This window comes from Rhinolophus hipposideros, assembly GCF_964194185.1.
Source record: "Rhinolophus hipposideros genome assembly, chromosome: 14".
Taxonomy (NCBI): domain Eukaryota; kingdom Metazoa; phylum Chordata; class Mammalia; order Chiroptera; family Rhinolophidae; genus Rhinolophus; species Rhinolophus hipposideros.
The window spans coordinates 58,209,757-58,228,285 of NC_138060.1; the positions used below are offsets into that span (position 1 = coordinate 58,209,757).

General features: G+C 46.5%; 1 protein-coding gene across 2 annotated transcripts; it reads right to left on the minus strand.

The window, feature by feature from the left end:
* Positions 1-1,498: 1,498 nt before the first annotated feature.
* On the minus strand, positions 1,499-17,974 carry ZNF445 (zinc finger protein 445). Of its 2 annotated transcripts, none has more exons than XM_081072166.1 (8): positions 17,879-17,974; positions 11,440-12,005; positions 9,020-9,188; positions 8,582-8,658; positions 8,165-8,291; positions 7,560-7,670; positions 4,710-6,815; positions 1,499-4,222 (listed from the first exon to the last, which is right to left on the minus strand). In XM_081072166.1, exons 2-8 carry the CDS (start codon positions 11,863-11,865, stop codon positions 4,032-4,034), a joined length of 3,207 nt encoding a protein of 1,068 aa, XP_080928292.1. In that variant the 5' UTR covers positions 11,866-12,005; positions 17,879-17,974; the 3' UTR covers positions 1,499-4,031. The 2 variants fall into 2 exon arrangements, with proteins under 2 accessions (XP_080928292.1, XP_080928291.1); XM_081072165.1 differs by having other exon boundaries at positions 1,499-4,225.
* Positions 17,975-18,529: the final 555 nt, after the last annotated feature.

Below are 18,529 nucleotides of genomic sequence, written 5' to 3' on the forward strand. Positions count from 1 at the left end.
GTTGTATTGTGTGGACATTGCTTCCTGTTCCCAGCACCCCTTCACCCCACCAGGGGCAACTCCTTCTGGTAGCGGTTGAAGCCAGCTTGCAGACTGGCCTTCCTGAGGTTGGACACTGGCACCAGCCCAGCAGTGTTCTTCTCATAGGTCTGAGTTCAACTTCAGGGGCTCTCTTCTGTCTTACCTTTAAACAATTCCAATTCCACACACTTCTCTTCATCCCTGCTTCATAGCGAGCCCTGTAGAGGTGGGAGCAATGCTATACCAAACTGGGTCAGAAGTCAGGACTAATGACATTGCACGCATAGGTGTTGTGAAAAGTTTCTTCTTCACATAACGAGGACAGGCACCCAAACCAGTTGATCTGCCTTGACTGAAAGGGGGGTAGAGTGGCTCTGGGTTTTGTTGTGGTTAGGGGTGAGGGTGTCAGTGCAACAAAAAAGTCAGGTTTGCGTCAACTGTCCGCCCGGAGCTGAGAAGGAGTGACTAGACTTTCTTACCAGCTTGACCGGGTGTAGGGTTTCCGGGCAGGAATTCCCACCCATTCTCAGGAAGTTTTTTCCGCTTTCCCATTCCTGAATTCCGAGAGATAAATTGTTTTCTGTTCTCCACGATGAATCATTTCCACAAAGCGACAGCTGATACTACCAACCACCTGGGTTCAAAGAACCGATTTTCCCAATTTCCCGACCAACTTTTCTCAGGATTCGGGAACGGGAAAGCGAAAAACATTCCTGAGAACGGGCGGGAATTCCTGCCTGGAAACCCTAAACAGGTGTGAGGCAAAACGGGGAGGGACAGCACTTGAATGTGAATCAGTGATCAAACATTAAAAATGGGGTCAAACTCGTATTACAGCTCACCCAGTCCGCTGAGTAGCTGCTTCTCGAAGTTACTACCTTTGCATTTTCTTTTTGCCTTTTTACTTAGATATAACAAACAAATCTGTGTAATTTTTTTGTTAAAATAATGTGGTTTCTGGTCCCTGACAAGAACCTGGCTGATACAAAAACTCTTTGTTGTTCTTAGCAGGGTTAGTTAGCATCAACTTAAAAGCTGTGGTAGTTGGTAGGCAAACATTTACGACCTTTCCTCACCTACCTAAAAACACGGAATGGATGACCAAACATCTCTGTCCATGGATCCCATTTCTCCATTAAACTTATGAGTCCACAGCCTCTGGCTTTACTTGGTATTGTTAGGCAAGGAGGAACTCAAGGAAACAGATCTCGTAATTTCTTATCAGCTGCACTTCTTGGAAATCACGTATCAACATGGGGAGAACAGCCTCATCATTTTTAACAGCTGCATGGTATTCCGTGTAGATATATCAGACCTGATTAACCGTTCCTTTACTGAGCCATTTGTGTGGCTCTGGGTTTTTGCAGGTGAGGAACCTGACTGCTGGAGAGATTAAGTGACTCATTCTAAGTAACATCATATAAATGGCAGAGCCAGGTTTTCTAAAAAATAGGAAGATGGCAGAGCCCATGCTTAAAAACATTTTTATTTGTAAATATTTTAAGCAGTTAAAAGAAGAACCCACCACACCATCTTGGTTGAATCAACATGCTGACCCATCTACACCAATTTGAGAAAAGTAATAAAACACAACTGAAGCCTCCAGGCACATTTCCTAATTCCTTCAGCAGCTCCTGCCCTGGGAAGGCAGAGCATGACTTTCACATATCATCCCAATACATGACTTTATACTCTGACTTCATATAATTTGAACCCACAGAAAATATATTATTGCGCAAAACGATGACACTATTTATTATATGCCAACAACGCTTACATGCCAGCCACTATTCTAACCTCTTTACACACAGTATTTCATTAAGCAGCCCCCCACCCCCAATAACACTGTGAGGTCGGCACTACTTGTTCATTTTACAGAAGGGAAACACAAATCGGTTTAAATAACGTACCACAGATACACAGGATGTTTAACTTCACATGAACGGCATATGGTACGTGTCTCCAGCTTCCTTAGCATCACTTTTGATTTACGGATACAAGATACGACGCTAGCTCTTTCACAGTGAGTTCCCAAAGCACCAAAAACAACGCACTTGTTCATCGGTTCTTCTGCTGATGGACGTTTAGGCTTTCCCCGTCCTGCTCTCTAAAAATACCACAACGGACAGTATTGCAATGAACAGTCTTCCACACGTCTCTGTCTTCATGTGGAGTTATGCTGGGGTTTACTCAGAGGTTAGAGAAGCAATCACAGAATAACAGGTGGTAGAGTACACACAACTTTACAAGATTTTGCAAATTGCTTGGCACAATCGTTGTCGCAATTGCCACTCCCATGGCAGTGAGTTCCCACTGTTCCACACACTTACCCACACTAGGGCTTTTTAAAAAAGTGCCAACTTGCTGAGTGCAAGACAGTCCATATTAATTTCCATTTCCTCTGCTTTCTCCTCTGCACATGCCTGTCTGGGCTGACAGTCTAGTCAGCAGGGTGGGGCCGACCACATCGAACAACTGACTGAATGGAAGGCCTTCTGATCCCCACTCCTGCCTGCACAGCCCCAGCCCATCCGCTCTCCCCAGCAGCAACTTTAGCTGCTCCTAGGAAGGGAGAGAAGGCAGGGCCGGGTTGGAAATGGGAGTGTGCTTCTCAGGCCAGATGGGGTACGAGATGAGAACTGGTGGCTGGGGCAGTCAGAAACTGTCAACCGGCGCCATATGGCTCGGAACCACGCACAGCTGGGCTCCTAATTAGCAGGAGTGCACTTGGGGCTGTCCTCCATTCTACATTTCATCCAAGGACCCCTTCAAAAAACTCCAATCCTGACATACCGTGTTTCCCTGAAAATAAGACCTAGCCGGACCATCAGCTCTAATGCATCTTTTGGAGCAAAAATTAATGTAAGACCCAGTCTTATTTTACTGTAATATAAGACCAGGTCTTATCTAACATAATATAATACCCAGTCTTATATTAATTTTTGCTCCAAAAGACGCATTAGAGCTGATGGTCCGGCTAGGTCTTATTTTCAGGGAAACACGGTAGCTGAACAAATTCCTTAACAGAGACGACTTTGTGAAAAATCTCTACAACAGACAAACAAGTGCCCAACCCTGGCCTCCAGAGTGCCCAGTCTGGCTGCAATCGTGGGCAAAACTTTGGGAACCCAGATAACACCTACACAGCAAGATACAGGCACCAGGGAGCGGGCTTAGAGGGACGAGGGTCCGGGAAAGCTGGGCCTTGAAGAGTGAGGACCTGGGCCAGCACTGGTAGGGGTGTGGCACTGCAGGTGAAGGGGGAGAGCACAGAGCGTGCAGAGGTTAGCGCTGCAGCACAGCAATTGCTTACGCCTGCAGAGAGCTAGCTGGCGGTTCCGTACGATACTCAGACACATGGAAACTTGCAACAGGGATAACTGCACACAATTTTTCAGCTTTATCATTTTACTGAGTCCTTGGGTCTGAGGTTAACACTTGTCAAATGTAATTCATATTCAGACCCCATCACTCGACTCAAACTGTCTGAAAGCTCCCTGCCTGACTTTGAGGCAGCGTCAGCCCGTCAGGACCCCTGATGCTCACACGTGGCCCACCACCTCCCGAGGCCCCTCTCTCCCAGCTGGCTCGCTCCACTCGAGCCCTGGGATCTCCTTGTCCTTCCCTGAGGACACCAGACAAGACTCCGCCTCCTGCGCCTGGTCCTAGAGACCTACAGGGCTTACTCGTCGACTTCCTTCAAGTCTCTGCTCAAACTTCACCTTCTCAGTTGAGGCCCTTGGTGATCAGCCTATTTGAAGTTGCAACCCACCTCCCAATCCAGCACTCCCTCTCACGCTTCTCTGAATTATTTTGTCCACAACACACATCACCATCCAAAATACTGTATGTATCTCACATGTTTATTGTCCGTAAAGATCCAAGATGGCAGCTTTGTCTGTCTGTTCTGGTCACTGCTGGGTCTCTTGCAAAAACAACAGTGCCTGGCACGTGGGAGGATCTCAGCACATTTCTGTTTAACTGATGGACCGCTGCTGCCCACCTGTGCGTCACCTGTGGTGGGGCACTGGGAGCGCTCCGTCCTCCATGTGATTGAGCCCAGTACCTTGCTCCCTCCACTGGCCACTGGGAGAACTGGACGCCCACGACAGATATCCCGAGGCAGCTGTGAAGGCTGAAGGTGCAGCAGAACTGCCCAGGAGGCATCTGGGGAGACCAGAACCAGTTCCTGCTGCCGCTGCTGCTGATTAAGGTCAAACAGAACAGGTACCATAACAGGTCAGACGCAGAGGGAAACTGAGGAACCAAGTGGCCCCTTCCCAGCAGCCATAGCCCACCATGCCACAGACATTCTGTCAAACCAGAAAGACAATGATCTCTCTCTCCGGAGTTATGGAAGACAACCTGACTGGGAGCGCTCCAGGTCCTTGTACCAAGGCCACCCATGGGAGGCCTCAGTCTCCAGAAGGTCCCCAAATATCTCATTTCCCAGTGGGTAGGAGAGGGGATGCCCTGAGTTTTTGAATCTTCAGGATTCTCTGTGACTAGCTTCCAAAACAGAAATGGTTGGGCCCCTTGGGAAGGTTTTTCCCTGCACTGCCCACAATTAAGGGTTCTCTAGCAGGGTAGCCAGGAATCCCTCCCCTCCCAATGTCAGGCCCCAAGCTAATCACTAATATGCTTTTTCATATGCCGGGCCAGATTTGAACTCCACCGGAAGGTCTTACCACACTGCTTGCATTTGAAGGGCCTCTCTCGCGTATGAAATCTCTTATGGCTAAGGAGCTGTGAGGTCTTGCTGAAAACTTTCCCACACGTACTACATCTGTGGCCCTTTTTCTTCATGGGTATGTCCGGGGGTCCAGCGAGCCTGGCACTCTGCTCACAAGCTTCCTCACAAGCTTCAAGGGGCTTCTCCCCACTTGGTTTTAATTCCTGTGAACTCAGCCCTGTGTCCTGTGAGGAAGTCTCAGCCAGGCTGCTTTCAGACTGTGTCATCCTTGTGTGTTTTCTCTGATGGATGCAGAGGGTATGTCTCCCAATGAAATCTTTTCCGCACCACTCACATTTAAAAGGTCTCTCTTTAGTGTGGATTCTTTGATGATTCACAAGGCGATAATTTCTATCATAAGATTTTTCACACAGGTTACATTTATAGCGCTTCTCTCCACTGTGTATCCCCTTATGATCTAAAAGACTTCTTTTACGTGTAAAGGTTTTCCCACATTCTTGGCACCAAAAAGGTTTCTCACCAGTGAGGATCTGTGGCTGCAGAATTGGAGGGTTTCTACTCTCGTGGTACTCGTACCGTTTTTCCAAAGAGTGACCCCTCTGATGTCGCGAGAGGTTAGAACTCCACCTGAAAGCTTTCCCACACTCCCTGCACTTGTAAGGCTTCTCTCTGGTGTGAACTCGCTGGTGTATGAGGAGAAACGAGTGGTTACGGAAGGCTTTGCCACACTGGTTACATTTGAAGGATTCCTCTGCAGTGTGACTGGTCTGAGGGGCTGGGAACACTCTGGCCTGACTAAAAGAAGGCCCGGCCTCAGGTTTTCTTTTCATGGCGTGCTGCTTCTTATGCACAATAAAGGCTGACCTGTGGATAAACTCTTTCGCACATTCGCTACATCGGTATCGTTTCTCGCCTGTGTGAATTCTCTGATGATTCATGAGAGATTTCTTTCCCGTAAAAGCTTTCCCACACTGCTGACACAGGAAAGCTTTCTCCACCATGGGGGTGGATCTCTGGGGCTGACTGCCGTTGGAGGGCTCCTTGAAGTCTTCTCCACATGCGTCTTGACTGTAGATCTTTTCTTCCTGGTGCATTCGCATATGACGAGAAAAGTTTGACCTCCACCTAAAGGTTTTCCTACATTTGGTGCATTTATAGGGTTTCTCCTGGGTGTGGATCCTTTGATGTTGAAGAACATACGACTTACAATGGAAGGATTTCCTACACTGGCTGCAGTCAAAGAGCTCCTCCCCACTTTGGGCTTGCAATTGATGATCAAACCCTGATCCATGGGCGAGAGCTTCCTCACACTGATTAGATTCAAGAAATTTCTGATTAGCGTGGGTTTCCTGGTGCAGATGGTAGGCGACCATGCGCTGGAAAGCTTTGTCACATAAACCGCATTTATACGGTTTCAATCCAGTGTGGATTTTCTCATGCCGCGCCCGGTTTGAGCTCCACCTGAAGGCTTTCCCACACACCCTACATTTAAACGGTTTCTCTTGAGTGTGAAGTTTCTGATGATATGCAAGATGGGAGCTGTGGCTGAAGGTCCTCCCACAGTCACTGCACTTGTATGACGTACCCAGCGGGTGAAGGTTCTGCCCACGTTGGTGATGAATGCTAAGGCTGAAGTCCTTCCCGTGTGCATCCTTTGCGGCCCCTTTGAAGCCGGCATGAATTCTCTGCTGCAGGCTGAACCCGCCCATCATGCGTCTGAGCCCCTTTGTGCAGTCCTTGCAATCGTAGTGGTATGAATTGCCTCTGAAGTGTCGGCTATAACCATGCTTAAGGGATTGCTTTCTTTTGGGAACTCTCAAACATGGGACATGTTTTAGGTTAAGACTGTTACTGCCTTCTGATTCTTCAGGTTCTTTTCCGGTCCTGTGACTTAAACTAGTCTCTTCTTTCTTAACGCTCACTTGCATGGGGTTTTCACATTGCTCCTGTAACCTGCTCTTCTGTTCAAAAGGTTCTCTGAGCCCTGTTTCCTCAGAAACACTCATCACCTGACTTCCTGACGGCACAGTTAAGGTTTCTGCTTCTTCCAAAGATTCATGTTTTAAGATGAACGTGTTTGTTTCAATCTGGAGCTCACCTCCTGACACAAAATAAAACACAACAGAATGTACACTTTTCCCATACTTGGAATTGCCAAAAGCACCAAGGGACTAAAACGTGCCATGAACTTGGGGGGAAAGGCTTTTGCCTGATTAAATACCTTTACAAAATTGCAGGGAAGGATAAGGCAAAACACGTAAGAGTCTCCCAGATGACAGGGAAGGGAGGAGAAGCAGGATGAACACAACAGCTGGATATATGCAGAAATCACACCCAGTTAAAAAAAAAAAGGTTGAGATGGGAGTGTTAAATAGCAAGAGATGGGACAAGAACCATGGCACAAGAAAGAGCACGATCGGAAGGTCCCCAAGACCTGAGGTCTCCAAGGGGAGCTGGCTGAAAGGACTGGACATCAAGCCTACCACAGAGGGAAGGGCCATGCAAAGACAAGGAGTAGGAGAGGAATGAGGGCTCCTGGGAGCTAGAAGCGGACATTAGGGATTCAAGAGGAGTACACACAGAGCTGAGGAGCATCAGTGAACGGAAAAGAAGGAACAGTGAAGCCCTCCAGTGGGCAAGAACTGTTACTAAGAGGGATTCTGGGGAAGGGGCAGGGCCAGAAACGCACGAGAAGCCCAGGGACCAGCACGCCTTGACAACACTGGTAAGGATCTTCCTTCTAGCAAACAGTGGAGTAAGTTCCCCATGATTTACTTGGTGTAAAAGACCTTAAGAGAAGAATGATGCTGGAAAAGCACGACCTGGTGGAGTCTCTGGAACTCACCTGCAGGGGCAGCACCTGGATTCTCCTGGGGCTGAGCTTCCTGGACATTCAGGCCCCAAGGCTCCCGTGTCTCCAACCAGGAGATCAGAACAGGTTTGGTGAACGGCCCCACTGCAGAAGAGAAGAGAAGAGGAAGGGATGGGATAGGCAGGCAGATAAATCATACAGCACTCCTCTCCAGGACCCTCTGAGGCCTATGGTTCTGGTAGGGATGGAGGAAGGCAAGGTGGAGGCCCAGACAGCCATTTCTAACAGCCTCGAGCAGAGACAAGAGAAGCTGCAAGAAGCCACAGCTGAAGGATCCCTAGGATTCCCTGGAGATGGGAACCACATGACAACTCGATCAGGGAAACCAGCCAACATTTGTTGGTGCCTAAATGGTTTAAGAACTTGATACATAAGACTTTTCATCTTCACAATAACCCAGCATGACAGGAATTATCATACTCATTTTGCGAGAGGAGTCTGAGGTGATAAATTAAGTGATGTGGTTAGTAGTTACAGAGCCGGGATCTAAAGCCAGGTCAGGCCCTTGTATGCACCACAGGAAAACTAATCAGGCAGGAGGAAAGGTGGGAAGATGCTTGGGGACGGCGATGCCTTACCCAGAGAAGCCAGGTTCCCATAGTTCTCCAGCATCACATCCCTGTAGAGGTTCCTCTGAGCAGGAGTCAGCCATCCCCACTCATCCTGAGAGAACGTCACCTCCACGTCCTTGAAAGTCAGAGCCTCCTAAAAAAACACAGCCCTACACCTTAAAGCCAGTCCACGGCTCCCGGCTTTTAGGAGGAGGCAGAGGAATGGGGTTGACTCCGCATGAGTACAGGATGGAATCTCGTAAGGGTGACAAAGAAGACCATCACCCAGCAGAAGAGCTCTGGGCTCAAGGAGGATAACCTGATCTCTGGAACATGGGGCTCTGGATGCGAGGGCACTGAACAGAGAGACCAGGCGGAGCTGCAGCTCCTTCATTGGGCAGCAACAGCAGGACCTCACAAAGGACTGTAGGTCCTGTGGCTCACCTGAGGCTGGGCTGTCACCTGGTCTGCCGGGCACCCCTCTCTTTGGGGAAGGTCAGGCACCTGGGCAGCAGGAGGATCTGAAGAAGAAAGAACCATGAAGACGGCAGTCTAACTTCTTGGCACCCACTGAGAAGTCCACTCTTCCCCCACCTAGAAGGACTCCTGGGCCCGTGAGGAGTTATGGACTGTTATTAAACACCCATTTCACATTTCCCCAGGGTCACTAGAGGCCGAGGAGTGAGAAGCTGGGGGGGGGGGAGAGACAACAGGAGGAGGAGCCAGGAAGACATGGGTCACAGAAGGGGTAGAAAGGACACAGAGCTAAGGACCAGGAGAGAAAGGGATTCTCGTGAGAGGACAGATGGTGAAAAGATGACACTCGAGTAACTTTGGGACGTGTGGCATAAGGCTGGTGTCTTAGAGTCAGCTGGCGAGTACCGGATTGCCCTGCCAGGAGGTCAGGCACTCCTGCTTCAGACGGAGGCTCCAGGTTGTCCCCCAAAGCAGAGCCGCTCCCGAGAGGTGACGCTGAGGGCCATATCTGCGCGTCTCGCAGGGCTTCTGTACCCATCCAATGCACATCTGGGCTCCGGGCAGGGGCTGGGTCCTGGCAAGAAGAAAACGTGAGAGGATCCCCATGGGAATCAGAAAGCAAACTCAGAGAGAAGGCCACGTGGCCAATCTCTACAGGGCAGAGGCCAGGGGAGGGTGACCAGGCCCTTTATTACCTTCAGGCAGAGGGAAACAGAGGAGGAGAAAGTCCAGGGAGGACCCCCTTACCCCTCAGCCTCCCTGGGCTCTATGGTGGGCCATGGGGTGACAGGTGGAGCTAGAGTCTAACTCGACATCAGAAAGTACCTGGCAAGTCAGTAACAGCACTGCTGTCAGCCTCAGGGCAGCAGTGACACCCTCCCCACCAGCCCTCAGCCCTCACCCCTGGCCTGGAACTTAGAAATGAAAGAAGAAATTCATCCCCGAGAGTTAAAACTGGTAATGATTCGCAGCGGAGATGCAGACAGACATGTCTACCAAGTACAGGACACCGCTCTAGGCTCTGATATGCAAAGTGACCCCAAAGAGGCAGGACCTGCTCCCAGCCTGTAAACCTGACTGAAATAGCACCACCACCAGAGAGCAATGCTAACTGTCAGGGCCCACCAGGGAACCAAGCAAGAAAAGGTCTCAGGTGCAAAAAACAGCAGTGCCCACCCAAGCAGAACGAGGTGGCCTTTGCCCTAGGCCTTCGAACAGTTCTGGGGTCAGAGGCAAGGCTATCCCTGATGCAGAAGTGAGTATAGAAAGCTACAGCCAATGAACTTCACATTTTCTGGTCCTGTGGCCAAGACGTTCTCTACACTGACTTGGATGCGACTTAGGCTGAGGCCATGAGACCTCGGATGCCGAGCCACACACTACAGATGACAAACGCGTCACAGTCATTTATCTCCTGTTCCTCCCAAGCCCTACCAAAGGGAGAATAAAGAAACAATAAGAATATGCAAGCACAGCCAGCTGAGTTTGAGGACAAATTTTCTCAGGCCCTGCTTTCTCACAGTTTGGTAATTTTGATGAACCAAAGGCGGATTCTCTAATTTTATAATACGCATCTTCAGCATTTCTGGTCATTTTTCAAAATTTGAGAGGCTTTCTCCCAGCCCCTAGTTTTTGTTTTCTAATTTTGAACTAGCTTTCAACCAGGCAGGCCCTTTCTGCTCACATGGCAATGTTTTTATGGATTTTTAAACCTTACATTTAGCTCTAAATGAGTTGACTATAACCAAGCCAAAATTTGGACCTGCTGTATACCTTATTTGCTTTAATAAATCATTTTTAGATCCTTTTGATCTCATGGTTTTGTTAAAGTGATAAATACTCTTTCGGAGTTTTAAAACTAGTACCCAACATTGAGCAAAGAGGTGTTCTTTTTTAACCGTCATACCTTGTGTTGATGTGTTGCCATTTACTGCTGGTAAACCATGTTCGGATGTGTTATTTGATTGATTTAATTTTATATTAAATTTGGGGGAGAAGTGTGTCATATGTTTCAGAAATCTTAAAAGTAACTTTTATTTATGCACGAATCACATATATAGAATTACACCTATTTTTGGAGAAATAACCATTTTGAAGAAGCCTACAAAAATGATAAATGCACTTTTTAAAAACGTTTCAAAGATACAGGAAACGCTGAGAAGCCCGACTGTGAGGCAGAAGGGACAGCAGAGTATATTTGAACTGAACCGCTGCTCTACTGCTGGCACTGGGGGTGGCAGCTCTCTTTCCCCGTGCCAAGGCCAGGGTCGGGCGCAAGGAAAGTACTCAAATACATACTGAAGAAATTCTCCTTGGCAGACCAGTTTGGCATTTTCTTTTCAATAAACTGAGGCTTTGAAAGGGACAACCAGCAGTGTGGGCAAGCACACTGAGGCGGTGAAATCTCAGCCCCGCATAGAACGTTTCCTCAACAAAATGGTACCCGTAGACCGCTCTCCTCGGTCTTCACAGGTACTCAGAAGCCAAGAGTCCCCTTACAAGCCAGAGACAGCACCCCCACTACACAGGTCAGCATCAGGTCCAATGACATAATATGTGGAGATGGACTCTGCATACTCTAAGTCACTGTGTCCAAAACCACTGTTACTATTATTTTTGGATATTTCCTGACCCTCTTCCTGGAGCTGACAGACTTCTGGAAAAGCGAGAAGGGCTTGGCTTACGGTCCGGTTCTCAGCTGCTCAGGTGCCGTGGGAACGAGAGGAGAAGACTTGCCCTGCAATCCTCAGTGCTGAAGGTTTAGCGGCCAACCCCACCCCCAGATAAGCTGGCTCACTGGGCACTGCACACTTGCTCACACTCACCCTCCATGGTGTCCCACTGACGTCTCTCTGCAGCTCTTCTAGCAGGGCCGCGGCCTCCCCGCCACTCTCAGGCTGGTGCAGCTGCACCCAGGTCCGGAGCTCCGCAGGCAGGATGCTCAGGAACTGCTCCAGAACCAGCAGCTCCAGCATCTGGGCCTTGGAGAGAGCGTCAGGCCTCAGCCACCAGCGGCAGAGCTCCCGGAGCCGGCTCAAGGTCTCCAGGGGCCCAGAAGACTCATGGTAGCGAAGCTGTCTGAAGAGCTGACGGAACAGCTCCTGGCCAGGACGGTTGAGTGTCTGCGGCCTAGCAGCCTGCACTGAAGCGTAGCCTTCACCCTCTTCCTGCTTCACCACCTGAAGGCGTCCTCGCTCCCTGGAAGCCTGGGCCTGAGCTGGATGGACGGCATACCACCTGCCTGGAGGCATCACTCCTGTTCAGAGTCTACGCAGCAGAATGCAAACCAAGCCTACATTAGCCGTGTCGCTGCTGGGACCTCGGGAGTATCTTTTCAGCACTGCAGTGTACAACGCCATTAGCTGGGACATCAGACGTCACTGGCAAGAGACTGAAATAACCAATATCACTGTTCAGAAGGGAAGTGAGAACGACTGTGCTGCTTGATCCTATGATTTCAGATCACCTTTGGATGTCTGAGAGGAGGGCAAGTGAGCATTTGCACAGTGGTGGCTGCCAGTTTCAAGCAGACCAGGGCTAGATTGTTATATACAGTAAAATATGTACAGGACTATAGATATAGATAGACAGATAGATAGACAGATAGATAGATGACAGATAGATAGATAGATGACAGATAGATAAAGATCTCAAATCAATTACCTAACCTTCCACCTAAAAACGCTGGAAAAAGAACAAACTAAACCTAAAGTAAGCAGAGGGAAAGAAATAATAAAGAATAGAGTGGAAATCAATGAAACAGAGATTTGAAAAACAACAGGGGAAAAAAAAATCAATGAAATCAAAAGTTGGTTCATTGAAAAGATCAACAAAATACTGAATCTTTAGCTAGACTTACAAAGAAAAAAGAGAAGGCTCAAATTACATAAATGAGAAATGAAATAGGGAACATATTACTGGCTTTACAGAAATAAAAAGGATTGTTTTTACGAATAAATTAAATATTTAGATGAAATTGACAAGCTACTATAAAACACAAACCGATGAAATTGACTCAAGAAACACACCATTTGAAGAGACCTATCAAGTAAAGAGATTGAACTGGTAATCAAACACTACCCACAAAGGAAAGCTAAGGCCCAAATGGCTTCACTGCTGAATTCTACCAAATATTTAAAGAAAAAGTAATTCCAATTCTTCACAAACTCTTCAGAAAAATGGAACAGGAGGGAACACCTCCCAATTCACTCTATGAGGCCAGCATTACCTTGATACAAAAACACGATCAGTATCTCTTATGAATATAAAGGCAAATTCTCAACAAAATACTAGCAAACTGAATCTAGCCACATCTTAGAATTATACCCCACGACTGAGTGAGATTTATCCAAGGAATGCAAGATTAGTTTAACATATCAATAGAATAAAAAAACAAGTATCACATGATGATGTCCATAGGTGCAGATGGAGAAAAACCAAGAGAAATTTACAGCAAATGTAACACTAAATAGAGAAGACATTAACAGCCTTCAATTAAAACCAGGAACAATCAGATAATGGAATCCTAGCCAATGCAATTAAACAAGAAAAAAGAGATACACAGAAAACTGTTAGAAAAGAAAGGGGCAAAGCTAATACTACTCGTGAATGATCTGAACGTCCATCCAAAAAAATCTAAGAGAATCAACCAAAAAACTGTTAGAACTAACATGGAAGGTCATTAGTAGGCTGAATGTACAATCAATTTTTAATCAATAACTTTCCAATACACCAGCAATGACCAATTAGAAAGAGAATCAACACGACAGCAGCCAACAAAAACCATAAAATATCCGGCAATAAGCTAATAAAAAATATATGAGACCTTAACAGTAAACTGCCACAAGACAAAATAGATCTGAATAAGTCTTAAGTATGGGAAGACTAATATTTTCAAGATGTCAATTGTTTCTAAATTAACATGTAAAGTCTATAAAATCCCAAAAAACCTCGAAATAACTTTTCTTCAGACTTGGTAAGCATATTCTACAATTCACACAAATGAGTAAAAGGACAATAGCCAAGACAACTTTTTAAAGATTTGTTTTACCAGATAATATGGCTTATTATAAAAGTACAGTAATTAAAACAGTGTGTATTATTGAAGGAATACACAAATAGATAAAAAGAACAGTACAGAATCCTGAAAAACACTTATACACATGTACAGATCTGGCATGTAACAGAGGTAGCATTACAAGACAGTGGATAAATCAATTACAAGAATAGATAATTCAATGACTTGTGTAGGGACAATTGGCTAGGCCAATAAAAAATTAAAAGATCACATGCAAAATGAATTATAGTTGAAGATTTAACTTCAAAAGAAGAGAGAGAGAGAGAGAGAGAGAGAGAGAGAGAGAGAGAGAGAGAGAGACAGAGAGAAAACGAACCCAGGAATAAGCAAGGATTTTTTCAGAAAACAAAAGGAAAAGAGTGATATATGACTACATCAGTATTTAAAAACCTCTTGTGCCAAAAAGAACAACAAAAAACAAACAAACACAAACCTCCTAGAAGTGATACTCCTAGAAGTGTAAATTTATACAGCCACCAGGAAGGGTAGTTTGAAAGTCTGTGGTAAAACTAAAAAGTCACATTACTTAGGCCCCAGGAATTTCACTCGTAGGAATCTCCCTGGAAAAATGCTTGTACAGGTATACAGATATTTACACAGGTGTTCCCTAGAGCCCTCTTTGTAATAATACAACATCAGAAATAACTTGCTTGCCCATCAATATAGCTAAATAAAACACAGCACTTTATAAGATGAAATACCACACAACAGTTAAAAAGATCATACTAGACCCTTAAGCATCAACATAACTGTTGCCCTGTTCCTTGGGTGTACGGCCAAGGTTAAAAAGCAGGTAAGTACCACCTGCAGAAGAGACCAGAGCACGATATTAAGTTGTTGAGAACAGAAAACAGACACAGCAGGCTCAAGTGGTCCAGCATTCACTTACAGCAAGAGAGAAGAGAAAGAGCACACCAGATTCAGCCCCTTGCAATCCACTGGTCCCCCAGTTCACAGCCATGGGGGTGCAGGTGGGGTGGCTACAAGCACCACACTTCATGCTGCAGTAGAGAAGCTCAACCCCTTGCCAGTGGGGGTGTCACCGGAAACGATGATTTTCCTTGCTTCTTGTCTTCTTGAAAGAGAATTCAGCCAAGAGACAGGAGTCAAGCAAGCAGCAGACAACACAGTTTATCTGCAAAGCGAGTACACGCCGAGCTGGAGTGCGCTGACTCGAGGGTGGGTGCAGCCCCCCATCTCTAGGTCCCTGGCCCTATAATCCATAGATTGCATTATCCTCCTCCTCCCCTGCTCCTACTTTTCTCCTCCTCCTGCACTAGCCCAAGTCTTTGTCTGGCTCCGCACTTCTGAGGGTTTGTAACGGCAGGTTAATGGTGCCACTGGGTTACCTGGGGAGGTCTCCTCTTTCCTCCTCCTTCTGCTCATGTCTCCCTCCCCACCTACTCCATTAGGGGCTGAAATACAGAAAGCAGGAGTGGGCCTGAGCGCCACTGCCACAGGCACTCCAGAACAACAAAGGGGTCTACACGAAGCACTGACCAGGGAGCCACAGTTCCTTCCGAGGCATAAGCCCAGCACAGGTGAGGCTTTCCAGGGAAATGTTCCCTGCTCCAGGCCCCTCTTATGTTGCTATCCCAGAGACGAGAAGCTGCGCTCAACTGCCTCTAACAACAAAAACACATGCTAAGTTACAAAGCACATCCTAGAAGACACTGCAGGAAAAAACCCTCAAATCATGTATATGTGTATGTAAGTGTGGATATGTGTATGTAAGTGGGTGAAAGTTAAGGAGAAACAGGATGTTTCAATGCAATATCTCAAAGTAGAGTCCCCCAAATACTTACTAATTACAAGGGAAAGACAGTAAGTATCCTAACAGTGGTGAAACCTCGCAGGCACCACGGGATCAAGATCAATATCACCAGTAATAAGACAGAACGGCATCATCCTTAATCAAGCAGGAGAAAACATAACAAAACCATATTGATGGTCATTCTAAAAACACTACTACTTCTCAGTGATGAAAACTTTGTCCAGTAAAAAAGAAAAAACAACAAAAAAAAACAAACAAAAAAACACTACTGCGAAATACTTCAGAAGTATTAATTAATGTCACGAAAAACAGGAAAAGACTGAGGTAAGGAGACACGACAACTAAAGGAAATGAAGAATTCTACATTGGATCTTGGAACACAAAAGGTCATTAGACAGACACTGGCAAACTCTGATTAAACTCAGAAGTTTAATCAATCACATCGCACCACTGTAAATTTCTTAGGTTCGATGACTGTACTATAGTTATGCAAGGTACTAACTTTAGGCAAACTGGGTAAAGAGTATAAGGGACCCCTGTACAGTTCTGAAACCCTCTCTATGTCTATACTTATTCAAAATAAAAAGGTTTGAAATTGAAAACGTTTCAGTTGTTATCCCTTTTTTCTGATTTATTTCCATCTTCGTGATTTAGAATTAACTCAGCAATCTAGGACACTAAATACAGTCGATTCTTACCTCCTCCAATTGGGATTCATTCTTTCATTAATATAACAGGTGTGTGAGGACAACTATTATGTCCCAGGCACTAAAGTCACAGCAGTGAATAAAGCACACAAAACGCACTGCCTGGAGTACCTTATGGGAAGACAATGAAATAAAATACACAGTATGTCAGACCATGACAGGTGCTGTGTATGTAGTAAATAAACAAGAAAGGAGGAAAAGAAGAGGTCTAAGATCAGGGAGGGAATATGTAAGCTCAAAAATTCAGTCCTATCGAGCGCATCATCATGAAGCAGCTCTTTCCGAGTGTTTCTGATATAAAAACGCTGGAGCCTGCAGGATAGAGTTATGTTTATTATGCTTTCTTCATGTTTACTCTCAAGCAACTCTCTGACATCACAGAATGCTGATGCACTAATACCCCCTGGAGACCAGGAGCCACAGAAAACTTAAGGGTGCAACACAGTATTTGGGATGCTTTTGTCAGTTCCCCTTTTAAGCACATAGTGAGGTTTATCTTCAAAACATTCCCATCCTTTCAGCTTAAGTTAGGATTACTTATTTAACCAAAATTTGTTTGCCTTTCTTCAGCATTAACATAACAGCAAGAGCAGCTTCACTGGTCAGTCCCAGAATATGCAGATACCCACGTGTCTATAACAGACGGAAGTTCCCTAAAACCCTTCATCAAAACTTGGTGAAAAGCACTCCTTGTCATTTCCTTGCAAAATAACCAACTAGTAGGAATGACTCGTCACTTTTGAACTACAAATGGTTTGAAACCGAATGGTGTTCTTTCCTGGCTACCACTTTTAACTTAGGAAGGAGACTGTTTTTGATTTCTTAGGCCTGTGCAAGTCAGAGGATGGTACAGTGGCTTTAGGTTATAGATGCACCTTATTTTTTAAAAACTCCATTTTACATACTACTCTTTCATTTTGAAACCAGACAAGCACCATAATAAATAAGATTTTCCTATTTTTCTCCACAAACGTTGTTTGTTGAACATTTACAGCCTCCTGTACTGTGTACTATGGGAAATTAACTGCAAGTATAATGTTTTCTTTAAATTGTACTTGCAAGAATGCCTTAGTGGTTTCCTAAGGTTAGCACCAAAATTAAAACCAGGGTATGACCAAACGCATTCTGCAAATTAAAACTACGGTATTATAATTTTCAAATAGCAACGGTATAAATGTAGTTAATGCTGCAGAGTCATACACTCTAAAATTGTTAAAATAGTACATTTTTATGTATCATATGGAAAACGTTATGCGTATTTCATCACAGTATTGTTTGATCACAATACAAGTTTTCAAAAGCATCAATGTGATCCCGCATCATAATAAAAATTGAGTTTGCATAATTATGCACAAATTTTAAAATGACAGGAAGATTCCTGATGAAAACATTTGAGGATTGCAGTTACTTTTACTTTTCTTACACTCACCCCCGTCACCTAATCGTCTGTAATGAGTACGCTTTGTTTGCATAATTGGGAGAAGAGCGAAAGCCAGGAAACCATGACTCCAAATTCCCTCCCCCCGGCGCCCCAGGCGAGGAAGCGCTGCCGATCCGCCCTCCCGGCGGCGGGGACGCGATCCCGGGCCAGGCCGGGCCTCACCGCCACGCCACTCCCGGCGGGGCTGGCCGCCCCCGCCGCACTCAGCAACCCCGCGCCAGCACACCGGCCCCCGACGCCCCCCTCCCCCGTTTTGGCTACTCACCGACTCCCGCGGCACCGACAGTGGGTCCTCCGGCCGCAACCGCCGGCCCCGCGCCTGTCTTTCCTCCCGACCCGGTCGCGCACGCGCGTTGCCCCCTCCACCGGGGCCTCGGCAGACTCTCTAGGAACCTTGGAGGGTCAACGTCTCGACTCCTCCCCGGTTCCAGTGCAGCGATGGCCAGCCCTTGGACCACCCGGCACTCGTCCCCAACACACCCCACCTCTCCCGCTGGACGCCTGCCCTCCACTCTCTGATACCCATTCGAGCCTCAAAGCTCTATCATCCTTGGCCTGTTTCCCCACTTCCCTCCCAATTTGTGTGTGCCCTACTGCTCTCGGGTCTTCCCTATCCCCAGTGAAGACTAGAATCCAAAGCCAGAGGTCAAAATAGAGACCAGTTGATAGGTTCTGGCTGGAAGCAGCTGTTAAGGGGTCACTCATTCCTCCCTGGGTCCCCCTTCAATGAGAGGAAACAGATCCGAAGGGATACTTGTTTCCAGGACGACTTGTTCCCCATCCTCACCACAAGCAGGGGTGCTGTTTCATTCCCAGCCACATGCACATAAACCTGTAAGGGTGAAATTCAGGGAATCAGTAACGCAGTTAGACTTAGCTAGTTTGCAGTTTGACCCACTGCATAGCTTGCTATTTA